The sequence below is a fragment of the Schistocerca nitens genome, chromosome 6 (assembly GCF_023898315.1).
Source record: "Schistocerca nitens isolate TAMUIC-IGC-003100 chromosome 6, iqSchNite1.1, whole genome shotgun sequence".
NCBI classification, from domain to species: domain Eukaryota; kingdom Metazoa; phylum Arthropoda; class Insecta; order Orthoptera; family Acrididae; genus Schistocerca; species Schistocerca nitens.
In genome coordinates this window covers 539,745,112-539,766,770 of record NC_064619.1, presented here as the reverse complement: position 1 = coordinate 539,766,770, position 21,659 = coordinate 539,745,112, and the positions used below count along the sequence as shown (strand labels likewise).

The 21,659-nt window shown below is 39.7% G+C and overlaps 1 protein-coding gene across 2 annotated transcripts in view; it reads right to left on the bottom strand.

Moving 5' to 3' along the window:
- The window catches only part of LOC126262826 (WD repeat-containing protein 89), a 265,014-nt gene that overhangs the window by 68,758 nt on the left and 174,597 nt on the right, over positions 1–21,659 (bottom strand). For both annotated transcript variants that reach the window (XM_049959675.1, XM_049959676.1), the window contains exon 10: positions 2,050–2,136. In XM_049959675.1, coding sequence (XP_049815632.1) covers positions 2,050–2,136 — 87 coding nt within the window. The remainder of the gene's footprint in view (positions 1–2,049; positions 2,137–21,659) is intronic.

Genomic DNA, 21,659 nt, shown 5'->3' with positions numbered 1-21,659 from the left:
TTCGTCGTCAATCATCAGCAGTAAGTTCAAAGCCATTATAACAGTGCTATTTTATCATGTCCTATCCTCAACTAACTTTTTATTCAATAGTGAATATTTTGAGCAAATTGATAGTGTTGTAATGGACAGTCCTCTCTCTTCTCTGGTGGTAAACTTTCTTATGGAAGACGATGAGGAGAGGGCACTTGATTTGGCTGAGGATTTGTAGATGATACTTTTGTAGTGTGGCTCCACAGTGAAGAAGAACTGCCACCCTTTTTGTAGCATATGCAGTCTAACTGCAAGAATATAAAATTTACGATGGAAGCTGAGAAGGCTGTCTGCCATTTCCAGACGTCTGGTCTGCTGGAAAGTGGATGGATTACTGTTTACCATAAGCTCACATATGCAGGCCTGTATCTGCAAGTGTCCAGCTGCCACTACCCATCATAAACTATGGGCATCCTTCGAACATTGATGCATCAGCCACATGTCTTGTCTGATGGAGATAGCCTTGCAAAGAAGATGGAACATCTACAATCTGTGTTCAAAGATAATAGATATTCTCCACACCAGATCAGCACGGCTTTAAGGAAGAAGAAATTTGACCACTCATACAATCAAAGGAAGAAGGAGTGGTTCAAGAAAATGGTGTTCCTCACATATGTTGGCAATATTTTGTCAAAATTAGACAGAATCTTAGGAGACATTACATCTAAGTAATTTTTCACCCACCGACAAAGTCTTGTGCTCTTCTTGGTTCACTAAAGGACAATCTGGGATTGCGAAAGGTTGGAATGTACACAATACCTTGCCACTGTGGCAAAGCCTACACTGGTCAGATAAAACACACAGAATATGAAAGATGCATTGAAAATGACCATTACACTTGTCTTTCACAGCCCAGTAAATCAGCGATGGCCGAGCACCGTATATCCACAGGACATTCCATGGATTTTCTGTCATGGATAGCTTGGCCTTGATGAGATCTTTCTGGGATTCAATTATTAAGAAACTAGTAAAAATATGTTTGGCACAGAAGGTCTTATTAATTGTAGTGGCAGCTGTCTGCTGAATAAGGCATGGGACTCAATGTTTTCTTTAATTTCTTCAGAGAAAAAGGATGACTAATAAAATGTCTAGCACCAGTTAATTTCATTAATTTTGACATCTGAATTTCAACTTGGTGAGCACGCATTCAGACAAGAGAGTGCACACTTAGTATCACCATTATACATGTGCCTACACAGCACACATAGAGCCACATTCGAAGAGGGCAGGAAACTCGATAGAGGTCGCTCATGTAGCAACTGCCTTCATGGATGTGTCTCCACACCAAGTTTTGGTATAAAGCCAGTGATGTGAACTAGCAATCTCCAGTGCAAAACACTCATCTCAAGATCACCGAACAGTTGTGGCAAGAAGTCGACATAATCTGGCTGCATTCCTAAAATTTCATGGAATAAGTAGTCTGACGGTTATCTTTCTGGCTAATGGTTGTAACGCCAGAGCTACGAAATGTATGAATGAAAAGCACGGTTAGCTCCTTTGTTTAAAATATATTTGGCTGCCTGAAAAGATGAGATCCTCCTCAGACCTATGGTTTTCAACCCAAAGTAAATTAGGAATAGTCTACAGCAGTTAGCAAGTAAAGTTGGTGAACCATAGACAGGTAGTGACTGTGATGTTGCTGCACAATTAGCAAGTTCTATTGCGTGTGGTGATAAGAGAAGAGTGAAGAGAGACTTAGAAAACATGGAAGTTATACCCACTCTCTCTATATATATAAAGTCACAACAAAATCTCATATGAGCATGTAAAAGACTACAAACTACTGTCAGGATCAATTTTTTAATTTCATGGATGACTAAAATGTTTCAACCAATCTGCAGAGATATCAGCACTCTTAATGATGATTAGTAGGCTTTACTGTTTCTTTAGCTTATCTTTATTTGTGAAGCACATACATAAAATATTTGTTTACTGGTAATATGAGATTATATAGACTTATATCAATCAGTATTGAAGACAAAAATCCATTACGAAGAACTAAGAACATTAACTACATACCTTTGTTTGATGGCCAGTATTAGATTCATCGTCACGTGTCCACAAACTAAGGAAACCACCTTCTCCGCCCGTTAATAAAACTTGATCCTGAAAAAGCAATTATTTATGAATATATCATACATGTCCTTTCTTTGGAGGCTTGTGTGGGGAAAATACCATTTGACGAGACTGGTGGAGAGAAAGAAGAAGAAGAAGAAGAAGAAGAAGAAGAAGAAGAAAATAAAAACAATTTATCAGCAATTTGAAGGCTGAGGCAAACTACTCTAAATTAAATTCTTACGTCACATAACTAAAAGGGGGGGATTTACTATGTTTTCCTCTAATGTAATAAGAAGCAACTGCAAAGACTCCAGGGATGTTGCTTGAGATGGTGCCATTAAAGCTTTATCATATTTCAATGGAGCAGTCGCTGATTACCTTCAGGCTTTAATATTGACTGTTGAGTGTAAAGACAGATCTAGTAACAGGTCTCAACACTGAAAAGCAGGCCACTGGTGGCAACACACAGATCAAGTGTTGTGCCACAGCATCGCTGTCTGCCTGCAGGTCAGTGCCCCAGTGCGCACAGTATCCAGGAGCACTTTAATACACATCAAATGTGGCTCTAGCAGCCAAAGCATCACAACAGACCACTATGTTACATATAATTACTAATTGTATGGCCAGGCAAGTCAGCAGTTCATTGGAGAATCAGTCACAAAATCGTCAACCATTGCTGTATCATCTTCTGCCATGAGCTGCCATATGCAGACACAGGTATTAGGCTCAAACCTGAATGTCTCTGTCACTTCCCAAAAAGCCAACCACAAGCAGACCTCGCCTGCAACCAAGCCCAGCTACTGGGAACCCGCAAATGTTGGACACCCGTCACCGGCCATCACATCCTGTACTCAGCCGACTGCATCGCTAGTAACAAAAATCCATTTGGCTGCATCAGTATCTGACACAGTGCTGCTGGGTAATTCTTCGTTATACAAGATCACTCTGCACTCAGACTGCACTTAGCCTAACAGCTATTGCCATCCCCATGACAATGTTTCTCCCGTGAGACAAGTGAGACTGAAGCCCGACCATGCTCCGGAACACAGACAGCATGAATCAATACCATGCTGCGTCACTTGATGAAACCATGCTTCTGTAATTACTCAAGCATGTCAGAACAATAAAAAGAGTTTAGAGTTTACATGCACATAATTTGTCTTGTTGCAGCTACCTTACTCTTTCAACAGACTCCTGTAGTCCTCACAAATACACCAACCCTACGATGCTCATGAGGTGGAGCCAAATGCCATCCTGAAAATTAAAAGAACAGTTCTTCCACCCATTTGTATCAGCCATTGCACACACCAAATGCTACATGTTGGCGTCAGAAGCAGGATTGGCAAAGGCGCTATGGTCATCGGAAATGTAAGCAGGCAACAGCATGCGTATTTTGTAACCACTCATGGGCTCTTCATATAATTTGTTCCTTGGATATGTCCTCTTCGCACCATCATGTTTTTCATTATTTCATGTACTGATTTGATTCTGGTATCTGGGAAGGGTTAAAGGGATAAAACAATAACATTTGTTGTGTGTACACAATGTAACCTAGTGTGTCATGTGGTCCTATGCACTGATTCACGCAATGTGGTATGCCAGAAGAAAGGATATATGCCAGGCCGGGCAGGGAGGGTGCTTGGTTGAGATAAGGAAGGCTCTGTGTACCAAAGAAGTTTACATCAATGCAGATATTAGGTAATTTTAGGCATAGTTTGTTGACAATAATGTTGATATATGAATTAGGAATTTAGTAGTTCTTCAAGAGTTTATGCTAGTAGATACGTGGTTTGATGTCCACAGAGTGCCAGGGTCATGTGCATAGCTGTTCTCTTCCTTTAGTTTCTTCTCACTCTTTCTGCTTATTCTGTTTTCTAGTGAGGTAGTTGTAAACCATGGTACAGTTCTGTCAAATTAAAACATAGGTAAGTGTCGCAGCGATGATCCCCCCCCCCCCCCAACATGAAAACTGACTCAAAGCACAGTAGTAAGCACTGAGACACCACTGATGCAAGATGTGCCATTGACCATGATGTCATCATTATAACACTCCAAATCCCTCCAGTTCAGTGGGGATGAAAACAACTATTCAAATCAGTATATTGCATAATGAGAGAACATATACGAGTATTGGGGAGTTATTTTAAGGAGAAAGAGTTATGGAGTATTACAAAGTTGTATTAGGGAGCACAGATTGTAACTGGTAAAGTGCCTGTGGTTAAATACATCAATAGCATTGCAAGGCTCATAAAGCACGATACATTGTATGGGCCTCCCGGGAACTGAGAGTGGAAGTTAGAGGTTAAGCAAGAGTTCTCCTATCACTATGATCAGAAATGTGAATGTAGTGACTTCACCACAGACTCTTTACTTTCTGTAAATAATTCAGCTTAAGATTTCTGTTCTGAACTTGTATGCTTAATTTTTACTGCCGTAAGGATAGTATGTCTTGTGAAGGACGGGATTACTAAGTCAAAGAAGGTGAGTATATGTCGTTATGAATAAGTATAGAGTTGAAGAAAGGAACACATGGAAAAGAGTGGGTACAGACGTTCATGATGTTAGTGGGAATACTGTTGTAGGATGCCTCCCAGACTTCCACACCAATATTCCTGCCAGACAGTTCGGTACTGCTGTCAAAAGAGACAAGTCAAAGATGCAGCCAGACAGAACGTTAGCATTCCTCAGTGGGGCTGCTTGAAGACTGCTGCAATAAGTGCCACAACAATATAAGTTGCTGTACAGTGTGTGCAACCATAACAGAGTGCTATCTGTGGGTAGGCCAAACAAACCTGTGGTTCCTGAAGGGGGCAGCAGCCTTTTCAGCAGTTGTAGGGGGCAGCAGTCTGGATGACTGATCTTCCCTTGTTACATTTAGCCAGTAAGACCATGCTGTATTGTTACAGCAGAGGTTGAAAGAAAAAGTAAACTATATCTGTCATTTTTCCTGAGAGCATGCAGCTCTAATGTATAACTTAATGATGATGGCAAGCACTTGGATGAAATACTCTGGAAGTAAAAACAGTCTCTCTCTCTCTCTCTCTCTCTCTCTCTCTCTCTCTCTCTCTCACACACACACAGGTCTGCAGGCAGGGACTGCTCAAGACAATATTGCCATCAGGAAAAACAAAATTGGAATTCTATGGGTCAGAGCATAGAACATTATGTCCTTAATCATGTAGTTACATTGAGAATTTAATAAGCAGAATGGATATGTTGAAATAAGATACAGTGGGAATTGGTGAAGTTCTGTGGCAGGAAGAGCAGTGCTTCTGAGGAGGAGAGTACAGAGTTATAGGTATAAAATCAAATAGCAGTAATACAGGAGTATGTCTAATAATGAAAAGGAAAATAAAAATATAAGTTCCTGTGAATAACATAGTGAACTCATTACTTTAGCTAAGGTAGACATGAACCCAACACCTTCCACAAATTTATATATATCTACTAACTATACAAATGATGACGAGAGAGAAACAAATGATGACAACATAAAAGAAATTATGAAAATAGTTAAGGGAGACAAAATTTTAATTGTGAAAGGAGACTAGAATTCAAGAGTAAAAGGAAGACATGGAAAAATAGTAGCAGTGTAACTGGGGGAGAGAAATGAAACAGAAGCCACTTTTTAGAGTTTTGCAAAGAGCGTCATTTAATCACTGCATACACATCGTGATAAAAGGTTGTATGTGTGGAAAAGAGCTGGAGACATTGGAAGGTTTCAGGTTGATTATATCATGATAAACACAGATTTTAAAATAAAAACATTTCCAGGGGCAGGCATAGACTATAGTCAACATTTATTGGTTGTGAACTCCAGACTAAAAGACATCGCAGAAAGGTAGGAAATTAACTGAACGAACAACAAATTGTTGAAAGTTTCAAAGGGAGCATTAGGCAGTGATTGACAAAATCTGAGGAAAAAAATACAATAGAAAACAAACTGGTTGCTTAAAGAGACAGTGAAGGCAGAAGAATATAAAGTAGGCAAAAAGACAAGACTCATTAGAAGTTACTGGATAATACATGAGATATTGAATTTCATTGAAGAAGGGCAAACACATTAAAAAAGTTGAATGCACACATTTAAAAAAGGTCAAGTAAGTGCGAAATGCTTAAGTAGGTATGGCTAGAGGACAAATGCACGGTTGTAGATACGTACATGTCTAGAAGAAAGTTAGATGTTGGCTATAGGAAAATTGAAGAGACCTTTGGAGGAAGCTCGAGGAAGTACAACATAGAAAAGCTATACAACAGAAATGAACTTTACAGCAATACTACAGAAAAGGAAGAGGAAGAAAATGAAAATGAGGTGGGAGATATGATACTGCAAATATATATATATATATATATATATATATATATATATATATATATATATATATATATATATATATTTTAGGCGCAAACACATACAGAGCACAGAAAGACGTAAGTCAAAACGAGGCCCCTAGAGTGGATGATATCCTGTCAGAATTATTGAGATCCTTGGGGAACCAGCAACAATAAAACTGTTCCACATGGCATACAAGGTATATGAGACATATGAAATATCCTCATTTTTCAAGAAAAATGTAAAATTCCAATTAAACAAAAAGTACTTGCTTAGAAGTGTGAATATTATTAAACAATCGGTGTAATAAGTCACAGTTGAAAAATACTGGCACGAATTATTTGCAGAATAACTGAAAAACTGAAAATCTTGGGGAAGATCACACAAGGCAATGTGACCCTATGGCTTATCTAATAAGATAGGTTAAAGAAAGGCAAACCTAAATCTATAGCATTTGTAGAGTTAAGATATTGCTGATTGGAATACACATTTTGAAATTCTGAAGGTATCAGGAATAAAATGCAGGAAGCAAAAAGTTATCTACAACTTGCACAGAAACTAGACTGCTATTGTATAAGTCACAAGACATAAAAAACAAGCTGTTATTGAGAAGTCAGTGAGGCAAGGCATTGTAATCCAATCACAATTCACTTGGTATACTGAGCAAATTTTGAAGGAAACTAAGCAGAAATTTGGAAGGGTAATTAAAATTCAAGGACAAGAAATAAGAACTTTGAGGTTTGTTGATGATTTCTATCAGAAATGGCATAAGGACTTGAAAGAAAAGAAATGATAGTGTCTTGAGGAGACAATATAAGATGAAAATCAACAAAAGTAAAATAAGGGTAATGGAATGTAGTCAAATTAAATCAGGCAGTGCTGAAGGAATTAACTAAGGAAATGAGACATTAAAAGCTGCAGACGAGTTCAGCAAGAGTGGGCATTGCCTGCAAAGGAAACACCGACTATTAAAATTAAGTTTGTAGGATAGCCACAAACTGCAATCAGTATTTTTAACTGACTGGTTTCGCTCAGTTCAACAAGAGCATCAAGAGAAAGTGCGAAATTTGCAAAGTGTTACAATATGCCCACTTAAATCGTCAGACAAAGTTACATTATGATGTTTTCTGTTCAAAGTATACCGAGGTGAGAAAAGTCATGGGATACCTCATAATATCATGTCAGACCTCCTTTTTTTCTGCTGTAGTGCAGCAACTCAACATGACATGTACTCAACAAGTTCTTGGAAGTCCCTGCAGAAATATAGTGCCATGCTGCCTCAGTAGCCATGCTGCCTCGATAGCCATCCACAATTGCAAAATTGTTGCCAGTGTAGGATTTTTTGCATGAACCGACCTCTCAATTATGTCCAATAAATGTTCTTTGGGATTATGTTGAATGATCTGGGTGGCCAAATCATTCGCTCGAATCATTCTGAATGTTCTTCAACCTACCAGTGAACAATTGTGACCCAGGACATGGCATATTGTCATGAGAACATGAAGTCCATGAATGGCTGCAAATGGTTTCCAAGTAACTGAACATAACCATTTCCAGTCCACCATTGGTTTAGTTGGACCATAAGATCCAGTCCATTCCGTGTAAACACAGTCCCTCACCACTATGGAACTGCCACTAGTTTGCACAGTGCCTTGTTGACTACCTGGGTTCATGGCTTCTTGGGATCTGCACCACACTCATACCCTTCCATCAGAAATTACCTAGTGAAATAAGGACTCATCTGACCAGGCTACTGGTTTCCAGTCACCTAGGGTCCAACCGATATGGCCACAAGCCCAGGAGAGATGCACACTGTTCACAAAGACACTCACATTGGTCTTCTGCTACCATACCCCTTAGTGCCAAATCTTGCCACACTATCCTAACAGATATGTCACACATTGATTTCTGTTTTTATTTCATGCAGTGTTGCTTGTCTGTTAGCACTGACAACTCTATGCAAAGATCACTGTTCTCAGTTGTTAACTGTAGGCTGTCGGCCACTGTGTTGTCCATGGTGAACAGTAATACCTGAAATTTGGTATCCTTGGCAAACTCTTGACACTGTGGACCTCAGAATATTGAATTCCCCAAAGATTTCTAAAACGGAATGCCCCAAGCATCTAGCTCCAACAAGCATTCCATATTCAAAATCTGTTAATTCCCATTGTGCAGCCATAATCACACCGAAGACCTTTTCACATGAATCATCTGTGTACAAATGACAGCTCCAACAATGCGCTGCCCTTTTATGGCATGTGTTCCCAATACTACTGCTATCTTTATTGTGCATATCGCTATCCCATGACTTTGGTCTACTCTGTGTAATTGGCTGATACTGTTGTCAATATCCAAAAATAATGTTGTATTTTTATTGAATTTACCTTGTGAAAAACCATTCAATTCGATTACCATATTCTTAGCAAACAGTGGAAAATATTTGCCATTTGTTGCGAGATACATTTGACAAGGAAAATACAAATTTAAATTTGAATTGCCACTTTTATGGGAGTGTGTCATTATTGCATCAGACAAATTTCATTATTCTGTAATATTTGTTAAAATACTTACTCAAAAAAATACGTCTTTAGAAATATCTTTACATATATATAATTTAAAATATACATTTAAAAATACACCTTTGAAAATACTTCTGTATGGATAAAACAGCAGGGAATTAAGATAACGTCTTGATGGTTTATCTATAGCAATTTGACAACTGGAAGACTGCATGTAAATTAAATTTATTTTAATGATTTAATAAATTTGGCAGCTTTCTTTTCTTTTCTATAAAAATTTCTAATTCCTCCAATTCATTTAATGAAGAGTCGTTTTATCTGTGGTACGGATAATTTTCATGCTATCCTGTCTCTTGCCGAAAGTATGGTTAGTCATCTTTGAAAGTTCAGCCAATGCTGCATGGTTGGAATTTAAATTGCAGTATTCTTTATAACATACTTTAAATGGTGAGCAGCAGCTGGTACAGTCAGCATTGGTGCCTGGTACTGCATCAGCACAATGTACATGTGTGAAAACTGCTTACTCTCCACACCTAATCTTCTTAGTCGAAAAGTTGAGGTCTTATCCCCGGTGTTCCTCCCCCCCCCCCCCTCCCCCTCGCTATTCTCACATCTTTTACTGCATTGCACTCTCAACTTTCTTCCATTGGTTTATTGGACTCAATACAATTACTGGAAACAGTTCTCGTATCTTGTTAGGCCTGGTTGCTGCAGCAACACCTAATATCTTCTTCCAGTTTCTGTATTGAAATTTCCATTTTCTTCGGGTACTGTCACTTGGGTCGCCACGTTCTAATATTCTTTGACATGTGTGGCAAATAATAATTATCTCTTATTTCCGTAATCTGATGATCACATATACAAACATTATTGTCAAAGTACTCGTCAATTAACAATGTAGTTGACTCAAAACACAATAAGTTTCTTCATATTCACTTAAATATATAACTTGCAGAGACCAGTTAATTAACATTTATGAGAGATTTGGATTAGTAACCATTCTTCTTCTCACAAAATCTAGCAAGTCCAAGACGTGCAGTAAAGCACAAGGTAAATTCAATAAAAATTCAACATTATTTTTGGATGCACATGACTATATACATTACAAAAGTCATTATATGACCAACTTAATCTCTGACATTGACAACGGTATCAGCCAACTACACAGAGGTGACAAAAGTCATGGGATAGTTCTTCTAGTATATGTACTTTGACACTTTTTTTGTCAAAATTGGAAAATTTATTAAATGATCAAAACAATTTATTTTATCTGGATTATTCCAGGTGTTCAAAAAGTACTACAGAGCTGTTGTCAAGACATAATTTTAACTCTCAGCTGTTTTATCATTACAGAAGTATTTTCAAAAGTGTATTTTTTAAAGACATCTATTTAGATTATTTGATGATGTATTTAAAAAAAATATCACAGCATGATGAAATCTGTCTTATGAAAGAATGATATGTCTACTCACACCACCATAAAAGTTGTGAATTAAGTTTAAATTTGTGTTTTCTATGACAATTTAAACATATTTCAGAACAAATGACAGTAATTTAACATTGTTTGATAACAATATGGTAAGAAAACTAAAATGATTTTCCGTGAGGTAAATTCAAACAAATACATACAAAGCCTTTGACTTGGTCCGTAAAAACTAGTACATTCACTTTGGATGCACCTGACCACAATGTTACAAGTACTGTTATACAACCAACTGTGACACCGGCACTGTAATTAGCTAACTATTTTGAACAGAAATTATCATAATGTAACTGTTTTTATGTCAATTTAAGATTCCACATGTTTATAAAAATTCCACAGTGTGAATTCCACACTTTCAGGTGATGCTCCAGTTAAACTGAGCAAAACTGGTCTATAAAAAATGTTAACTGCAACTTGTGGCTTTACTTCAAACTTAGTAGACAAATTTTGCTATTTGGGCAGCAAAATAACTGAAATGCCGAAGTAGAGAGGATTAAAAATGCAGGTTGGCAATGAAAGAAAATCATGCCTAAAAAAGAGAAATTTATTAATATTAAAAATAAATTTACTATCAGGAAGTCTTTTCTGAAAATATTTGTCTTGAGTGTAGACTTGTACAGAAGTGAAGTGTGGAGAATAAACAGTTCAGACAAGATGTTAACATAAGCTTCTGAAACACGGTACTACAGAATATTGCTGATGATTAGCTTGGAAGAAAGAAAGAAAGAAAGAAAGAAAGAAGGAAAGAAATTTATGGGACAGCCTGATTCTTTGTTTATTTGGTGTGTGTGTGTGTGTGTGTGTGTGTGTGTGTGTGTGTGTGTGTGTGTTTGGAGGGGGGGATGTACAGGTTTAACAGGGAGGCCAAGCCTAGTACACAGAGTAACCAGGTTCAAAAGAAAGTAAGCCGCAGTAGTTAAGCAGAGATGAAGAGGAGTGCAAATGACAGACCAGCATGAAGAGCTGCAGCAAATCAGTCTTTGGACTGAAGAACATAACACCCCCCCCCCCCCCCCCCCTGTTACTGTGTTGTCCTCTGCAGCTGACATGATTTTAGCAGAATCAGTGATGTATTCCACACTTTGTTAAGATTTTATCTTATGTCTCCAATATTTATGGATTGTGCAGATATGGACAGCATTAATGAGGATCTTGGAATTGTTGTCCATCCTATGTATTGCACTGGAGCAAATACTGATCTTTCTACTTTTAGCTGCATGAGGCATGTATGGCTGTCACAGCTATCATCATCCAACTGATAACATTATTAAGAAATCCAAGGATCACTGTTTTGGCAAAATGGTCCTCTGAACAATAGTGTCTGTATTTGTGAAATGGAGAAAGTAACCAGCAGTCCACAAGGATCGGTAATCTTCCCCTATGTTAGCAATTTTTCATCAGAGACTGTTTGTACCTTAACAAGCACAAGATTAAATGTACATTAAGCAACTTCAGTACATCTACATACAACATGTTTTGTTGATGACATCAAGGTAATTATGAGACACCACCCCATTGTGGCAAATGCTATGGTAAACCACTTTTTAATGAATCTCTGAGAGCCAAAATATTTTTTCTTTAAATGCGTGTTTTCTTTTAGAGGGGTTTGGCTTCAATGTGCTAACAAAATTACTCACAATCACAATTTGGAGATTTTGGGGATGTACAGATGGGACTATTTATTCAGAAATGCATGATTTGGCTCTAGAAAATCCTAAAATATATATCTTAGTACCAGATATTTTTCATTAGTTTGATAGGCATTTATTTTAAAGTCACACATAAAATCACCAACTGGTGTCTCAGTTTAAAGGCAGCACCCCAGAAAGAGGAAGAAATTGTTTATATTCAGAAGTTGTTTTACTCAACTAATACAATCACATGAAATGGAAAAATCTTTAAATACTATCTTCTATTTTTAAAAAATCAAGAAATGTAGTTTGCTGAGAAGAGTTGTTGCTCTAGCTGGCTGATACTGGGCTAGAACCAACTCTTTTGCACCGAATAAGGAAAAATTGTTTCTAACCACTGCAGCAAAAATTAGTGCATCTGAATCACTCCTCCTCATCATCATCACCATCACCATCACCATCACCATCGCATTAGCTTCCCCCCTCCCCCATTAGCTTCCCCCCTCCCCTCCCATCCTTCTACCAGCTTTGCTTGATTCCTTATTAAAGCATCACAATCCTGACAACCAGATGTGCAAAAGCCAGGATGTCATCACAACGAAGTCCTCAAATGTCACACTTGATGGAATATGTTCAACAGCATTCAGGGAAATCATCTTTATCTTCTTCCATGGCAACTGATATTGACCCACAACCCCAGCAGCGTTCAAGTGCTGTTGAGTTACAGCATTTCCAGACACGAACAAACAAGAGCAAAGCATCTAAAATATTCATGCTCATTACATTCTTTCTTTTGGGGAACAAAATTGACCTCTGCACAACAGCCATTCTATGTTTAGCTTTCACAGGGTGAACTGTGACAAGGTGTAGAGTCTGTTTGTAGAGTTTGCTGGGAGAAACACAACATCAACATTCGTAGGAATGAGGAATGTTGTTACCTTTTGGGTGTGCAGGACTGGCAATAATAAGAATCATCTTTCTTCTTGCTGCACTCATCGCAATAAATAAACTCCTAAGAAACTTCATACAAACTTCAGCAGCCCCCCAGGCATCGCTTATCAGGTTGTAGATGAACAGCAGTTTTTATTTAATCACCTGAAAGTTTAAAATTCCCAATATTAACAGTGGAAACATTACAATGCCACCACGATTAACACACATTAGGGCCATCATCCCCCCCACCTCCAATCCCACCCCCACCTTCAATCCCACCCCCCACCAAAACACCCACCCCCCTGAACAGAATAGGGCTATGGTTTTGAAGGGAAATGAATTGTAGATGACCCCAGTTCCACCATGATTGAAAATGTTCCTGGGATCACATACAATTAAAGTTTGGTAACAGAGGTTACAACATCTTTTCCTCAAAAAATCGAGTCTGCCAGCCATTTGATGCACTGAAACCATTACTCCAAAACTCCTTGGAGATTTATTGGACCTCCTCATGTAATACACTTCCACTTACAGTAATGTTTCCACTTCTATTGGCATGAATCCATTTTATTAGTAGGATATTGGTTTTTGTTGTCCTTAAGGGCTCCACTTTCAGTTTAGATGCACAGCTTATCATGTGTGACAAAACATCTGAGCAATAAATGTTATGATTACCTATGGCAATTGTGTATTTCTGGCAAGTCTGCCACCTGTACAACAGACAAGCCTATATCAATGATAACCTGTGCAGTTCCCTCTGATGACTGTACAATTCTCACATACAGCTGTTACCTAAACCTCAACCTGCTGACATCTTTACCTCCATGAAAAATACTGCACCTTTGACTTTTATTGAAGACTTCTAGGATCACATTCTAGCTGTGTGTGTGTGTGTGTGTGTGTGTGTGTGTGTGTGTTGTTTGTGTATGTGTAAAAAACAAAAAAGGCAGCCACGTATCCTGATGAGACTCATGATGGTGAAATGAAGAAAATAAACCACCTTCAATCAGATTTTCAGAAAGAATTAAAGAAGCAACACAGATGCAACCACACAACAAAATGCAGCTCTCCTTTTTCTGTTGCCCACTGTCATTTTATCATCAGGAAAACTGCACGGAATGCCAGAAGAGAGAGAACTGATGGGAAAACTGAATGTATCCTACACAGCCTCAGTTCAGATAACTATGTGGGTTTTAACATGAATGAATAACTGTGCAGTTAAACTTAAGATGTGTATGCCCTTTAACCAATGAAGCATGAATGAACTTCCATACAGAATACTGAATTATAAGAAGTGCAAGGGTCATGTTACGACACAGAAGCACAGAATGGCAATACTTCTCCCAGTGGTCTGGCAGTGAACCTCAGATATGGGGAAATATAGCCCAAAAATCCTTATTCTTGTTTTGTGAAATACTTGGATTAGATAATAATATTTTCCATTTATATTTTATGGCTGGGCCTGAAAGTCTGGTGCTAAAGTATATACATGGAAATGTTTTTGTGACCTTGCAAAGTAATATATTTGAAAACTCAATCAAAAACTACGATTAACTTCACGGAGCTGGGAGCTGGGGAGAAGACCTCAACTTTTCGACTAAGAAGATTGCGTGTGGAGAGTAAGCAGTTTTCACACACGTATATTTTATGGCTGGGCCTGAAAGTCTGGTGCTAAAGTATATACATGGAAATGTTTATGTGACCTTGCAAAGTAATATATTTGAAATCTCAATCAAAAACTATGATTAACTTCACGGAGCTGGGGAGAAGACCTCAACTTTTCAACTAAGAAGATTGGGTGTGGAGAGTAAGCAGTTTTCACACACGTACATCGCACCGATGCAGTAACCAGGCACCGACGCCGACTGCACCAGCTGCTCCTCACCAGTGCAGACTCCGCGTCCGCTCGTCGACAATGACGCTGAAACCAACATTCAATGCGGCCAGTGCCACTGCTGTCCAGTGGCACTGATTACTCACCAACACAGCTAGAACTCTACGCCGGCTGAGCAAAAAACAATAATTGTTTGGTAAAGTTGAATTAACTGTTCAATGATAAACTGTTAGTGTAATTAGTGTACTCAGCGGTGAATTTTCTTTTAGATGATTACTAGGTCTAAAATCAATAAAGTTATGCATCAAGAACAGCAACTAGCAGAACCAGCCATGGCTATGACAGTGAATAAGGAAATGCCAGACTGGGCTGAAGTAGCAAATTTAATCAAAAAACTAAGTCTAAGGTTAGACTCAGTAAGAACAGAGTCAAATGCTCAAATTACTACTCTAAGTAAAAATTTAAATGCTCAAAATGCTTCCCTGAGAGATGAACTGAGTGTGAATTTAAGTGAAAAACTAGGAGCACAAAGTGTAACTTTTAAGTGAAAAGCTAGATGCACAGAGTGCTAATTTAAGTAGAGAAATAGACACAGTGAATATTCAAGTAAATAATAAAGATGCTGTAACTTACCAAAAAAAGTGTTGGTATGTTGATAGGAGACAATAAAAAACACACAAACACACACACAAATTTCAAGCTTTCGCAACCCACTGTTGCTTCTTCAGGAAAGAGGGAAGGAGAGGGAAAGACGAAAGGATGTGGGATTTTAGGGAGAGGGTAAGGAGTCATCCCAATCCCGGGAGCCGAAAGACTTACCTTAGGGGGAAAAGGGAGAGGCATAAACTCGCACACACACTCTTTGTTTTTAGATATATTTTTCCCACGTGGAATGTTTCCCTCTATTATGTTCAAGTAAAAAATAAACTGGACATTCAGAATAAGACTTTAGGATTGTTAAGTGCGGAAGCAGATGAACAAAATAAGGAATTTAGCAAGTTGCGTGAAGGTATGGGAAATTTGAAGACTGAATTTGATACTTTAACCACTAAAGTGAAAAATTTTATGATAGAAATTTTATGATAGAATATTTTATGATAGAATAAAAGGTGAATTAACAGCTCTTTAAGTAGTCACGTCAATCAGTTCTTCATCGCCTTTGGTCAGACACAGAGTAACTAATTTGGATTTCAGGATTTGGCAAAGAAACTAGAATTTGATATTGAAGATAAATGTAATAGTGTAGAGTCTGAATTGAGTGAAAAACTAGGATCATTTCAAAGTGTATGTAATGTTACATTTGATGCTGTAAAACAAAGGTTACACACTTTAAAGGAAAATGTTGAAAAGAGGACAAACTAATTCCTATAGTCCAATCACAAATTGCAGGCATTAACACGAGAGTTGATACCGAGGAAAGGGATTTTAAAGGGAAACTACCAACATCAGAAACCTTAAATATAAGCAATCAGGAGGAACAAGTAGAAGAGATGATAGACAGATAGATGGTCGAGAGGGTAACCACTAACAACATTTCTTCAGATTTAACTTTGGAACTTAATGATTCGAAGAAAGGCATAGATAATTTATGGAAAGAATTCAAACTTATCCAGGATAGAGTAAAAAACAGAATAACTTTACCTGAGGTTGTGTTTTCTAGTAAAGTGGTAACTGTTTTGTTGTGGGGGGGTTTTCACAGAAACCTTAACGAGAAGTATTGGTCCATAAGTAACCGAGTGAGGTTAATGTCAGATCCGTGGGATCCGGGCGGGGTCACATCTGTCTCCCAGGGCCGTTAACGTTCTGTGTTAACAGGCGGAGTCACGACCGTCGGATCCCTAGTTGTTTTCGGTGTTTCTTCTGTGCTGTTTTTTCCGGCACCAAATTCCCTTCAAATCTTAAACTATTCTGTAATCTATTCTTGAATTCTTAAATTTTAGTATGTAGAAAACTGGAGATGACGGTAAAGTAGGAAACTTAAGAGAATCATAGATGAATGGTAATCTATAGACACGAAATGAAATGAATAATATATTATTTGAGTGAAAGGTATAATATGAGGGTACTGTTTAAACCGAGTGATGTCGAGACGACATAAAATGAATACAGGATTTTATGTGTGTATAAAAGTATAGTATAAACTGAATAACTAAACAACTATGTTATCGTAGTGTATAATTTTCTATGTTTATAGAACATTTTATACCTTTAATGAGACATGAAGTGGATGGGAGGGTTTGTATTAGTTTTAGAACAGGGAAGGTAGTGTAAGTACAAGCATGACTAGCACTAAACACACACCACACCTTTCAGACAACCCTCACAGACAAGTGTGACTGATTCTCCACCATTTTCCATTCCATAGGGGTTGCTAAGATTTTTCTTCAGGACTTCAAAGGTGAAGGTGAGAATGTCTGTTCTGTAGGAGATGTTTAACATCATACCACCTCCGGTTTCTCACTCAAGTACCGGACAAGTGGTGATCCTGGGGAAGGGGGTGGAAAGGGTTTCCTGTCTTTGGGGCTATCTTCTTTCTCTTCTTCAATCTTAGCAACCATTTCTACTTTTTCCTTTCTTACTTCTCATCTGAGTACCGGTCTATCTTTCCCTCTTTCCATATGCATATACTTCTATCGCTGAAGTCCCTCTTATTTTCCATGGTTTCCAATAACTTTCAACTTATTTCATATAAGTAGGCCGAAGAATCAGGCTACACAAACACACTTCCACATACACACACCATAACACGAAGACGCAAACAATGAAAGTACAAATTAAAAGGATGTGAGAACCGTCAAGTGTTGTAGGGGGAAAGACTGTGCACATAGAGAAATATGCACTTATGGTTGATTATTGTGACGGTTCTACATTGCCTAGTTACTTGGAAAAACTATCATGTAGATATTTATTAATATGTATATATAGGAAATTATGTATATTATGTATGGTATATTATGTATGGTTTCCAATAACCTTCAACTTATTTCATATAAGCAGGCCAAAGAATCAGGCTACACAAACACACTTCCACATACACACACCATAACACGAAGACGCAAACAATGAAAGTACAAATTAAAAGGATGTGAGAGCCGTCAAGTGTTGTAGGGGGAAAGACTGTGCACATAGAGAAATATGCACTTATGGTTGATTATTGTGACGGTTCTACATTGCCTAGTTACTTGGAAAAACTATCATGTCGTCTTATTTTCTCTTTCTGTTTTTCCAGTAATCTCACTTTGTATTCACCTTCCGCTTTTCACCGTAATCTACTATACAATTTTATCCCGCCTATATATACTCAATAATACGTAACCCACTTCCAAACCATAACCAAAAAAATTTTATTTTCCGCTTTCAACACTACCGCTGCTATAAAATCCACCGTTTCTAGTTCAATAACAGCTGCTTTCACGTATTAAACAACCATTTCGGCCAGTTCTAATAACTTTCACTTTATTTCCACTTCCGTTTTTCGCACATCACTGATCATTTTAGCCGCTCCCCACAGGTTTTAACGTCATTATTTCTTCGTCAGACAATTTTAGCCCCATTTTCGTAATCTTTCACCACAACACCACTCCTTTTAATACGTTTTTTTCGAAATTTTCCCGAATTTTTCCGTCCTTTAACGTGTTTTAGCGGCAACACAACCACCTAACCTTTATGCACATCGCTGTCTACCAACCCAAGTTCACCACAGGATCAACTCAGCCAACACTTTTTCGCCTTTTTTCATACCAGATCTCCAGTTGCTTTCTTGTTCGCCTTTATCTCTCCCCATATATTTTTATCTTCCATTTTCATTTCAACCTCATGTTAAACTTTCCACCTTCAATACCATGTCACCCTCACAACACCCCCACAACAACCCCATTAAGTTTTATTTACATTCCCTCCGCAAACATGCCTTCACCCTAGCCACATTACGCTCGCATATTTTATTTTCCCAGGCTTGTCTGACATTTGGCATAACCCCCAAAGGCCTCACACTTAAAGTTCCCATCTCTGGCTGCAGCCCTTCTTTCCATCAGTCCCTATACCGGTTCCAAACTGAACAGTCCATTGCCCTCACCCACCTAATCCTTCACCTACACATCAACTCAGCCAATGAACACACCCGTCAACTCCTATCCTTAATAAAAGTCCTCAATCTTTCCTCTCCCACATCCACACCGGCTATTCAGAGCATCCTCCTACAGGCCAACCGCAAATTAGAGCAGCATGCCACCCTTCACCTCAAGAAACTATCCAATCTCCTGGTTTCCCACCTCCGGAGAGGCAACTCACTCACCCTTCACAACCTTTCCAGCAAACCTCAACCACCTCTCATTGTGCACAAACCCAGTCTCTCCCATCTACTCAATCTCCCACTTCCAGCTCCACTCCCTCCAAAACCTCAAAATTCCAATCAACACAATCTGGAACCACAACACCCTAATTCAGTAGTTAACCTTTCCTCCAAACCTCTCTCCCAATCTGAAACCTCTGTCCTATCCAAAGGCCTCACCTTCAGCCCCACTCCCAGATTCAACCAAACAGCCCTCGTCAAAGATTTACTGTCCTACACTCGTACTCTCTGCTGGAAGTATCACTTTGCCACGAAGAAAAATGATCCTAATCCTACCCCTAATGATCCAACTCCCCAAGACACCATCCAAATTGAATCCTGCCTGGAACAGTTCCGTCCTCCGTCGCAGCGGGACCCACCTCCTCTTCCTCAAAATCACCCTCTCCAAACCTTCCAGGAATTTCTGACTTCCAGCCTTGCCTCTCAATCCTTCTTAAAAAACCTTAATCCTACTCCCAACATCACCACTGCTGAAGCCCAGGCTATCCGTGATCTGAAGGCTGACCGGTCCATCGTCATTCTTCCGGCGGACAAGGGTTCCACGACTGTGGTACTTGATCGTCGGGAGTATGTGGCTGAGGGACTGCGTCAGCTTTCAGACAACACCACATACAAAGTTTGCCAAGGTAATCCCATTCCTGATGTCCAGGCGGAGCTTCAAGGAATCCTCAGAACCTTAGGCCCCCTACAAAACCTTTCACCTGACTCCATCAACCTCCTGACCCCACCGACACCCCGCACCCCTACCTTCTACCTTCTTCCTAAAATTCACAAACCCAATCATCCCGGCCGCCCCATTGTAGCTGGTTACCAAGTCCCCACAGAACGTATCTCTGCCTACGTAGATCAACACCTTCAACCCATTACATGCAGTCTCCCATCAAAGACACCAACCACTTTCTCGAACGCCTGGAATCCTTACCCAACCCGTTACCCCCAGAAACCATCCTTGTAACCATTGATGCCACTTCCTTATACACAAATATCCCGCACGTCCAGGGCCTCGCTGTGATGGAGCACTTCCTTTCACGCCGATCACCTGCCACCCTACCTAAAACCTCTTTCCTCATTACCTTAGCCAGCTTCATCCTGACCCACAACTTCTTCACTTTTGAAGACCAGACATACCAACAATTAAACGGAACAGCCATGGGTACCAGGATGGCCCCTTCGTACGCCAACCTATTCATGGGTCACTTAGAGGAAGCCTTCTTGGTTACCCAGGCCTGCCAACCCAAAGTTTGGTACAGATTTATTGATGACATCTTCATGATCTGGACTCACAGTGAAGAAGAACTCCAGAATTTCCTCTCCAACCTCAACTCCTTTGGTTCCATCAGATTCACCTGGTCCTACTCCAAATCCCATGCCACTTTCCTTGATGTTGACCTCCACCTGTCCAAAGGCCAGCTTCACACGTGCGTCCACATAAAACCCACCAACATGCAACAGTACCTCCATTACGACAGCTGCCACCCATTCCACATCAAACGGTCCCTTCCCTACAGCCTAGGTCTTCGTGGCAAACGAATCTGCTCCAGTCCGGAATCCCTGAAGCATTACACCAACAACCTGACAACAGCTTTCGCATCCCGCAACTACCCTCCCGACCTGGTACAGAAGCAAATAACCAGAGCCACTTCCTCATCCTCTCAAACCCAGAACCTCCCACAGAAGAACCACAAAAGTGCCCCACTTGTGACAGGATACTTTCCGGGACTGGATCAGATTCTGAATGTGGCTCTCCAGCAGGGATACGACTTCCTCAAATCCTGCCCTGAAATGAGATCCATCCTTCATGAAATCCTCCCCACTCCACCAAGAGTGTCTTTCCGCCGTCCACCTAACCTTCGTAACCTCTTGGTTCATCCCTATGAAATCCCCAAACCACCTTCCCTACCCTCTGGCTCCTACCCTTGTAACCGCCCCCAGTGTAAAACCTGTCCCATGCACCCTCCCACCACCACCACCTACTCCAGTCCTGTAACCCGGAGGGTGTACATGATCAAAGGCAGAGCCACGTGTGAAAGCACCCACGTGATCTACCAACTGACCTGCCTACACTGTGATGCATTCTATGTGGGAATGACCAGCAACAAACTGTCCATTCGCATGAATGGACACAGGCAGACAGTGTTTGTTGGTAATGAGGATCACCCTGTGGCTAAACATGCCTTGGTGCACGGCCAGCACATCTTGGCGCATTGTTACACCGTCCGGGTTATCTGGATACTTCCCACTGACACCAACCTATCCGAACTCCGGAGATGGGAACTTGCTCTTCAATATATCCTCTCTTCCCCTTATCCACCAGGCCTCAATCTCCGCTAATTTCAAGTTGCCGCCACTCATACCTCACCTGTCATTCAACAACATCTTTGCCTCTGCACTTCTGCCTCGACTGACATCTCTGCCCAAACTCTCTGTCTTTAAATATGTCTGCTTGTGTCTGTATATGTGTGGATGGATATGTGTGTGTGTGCGAGT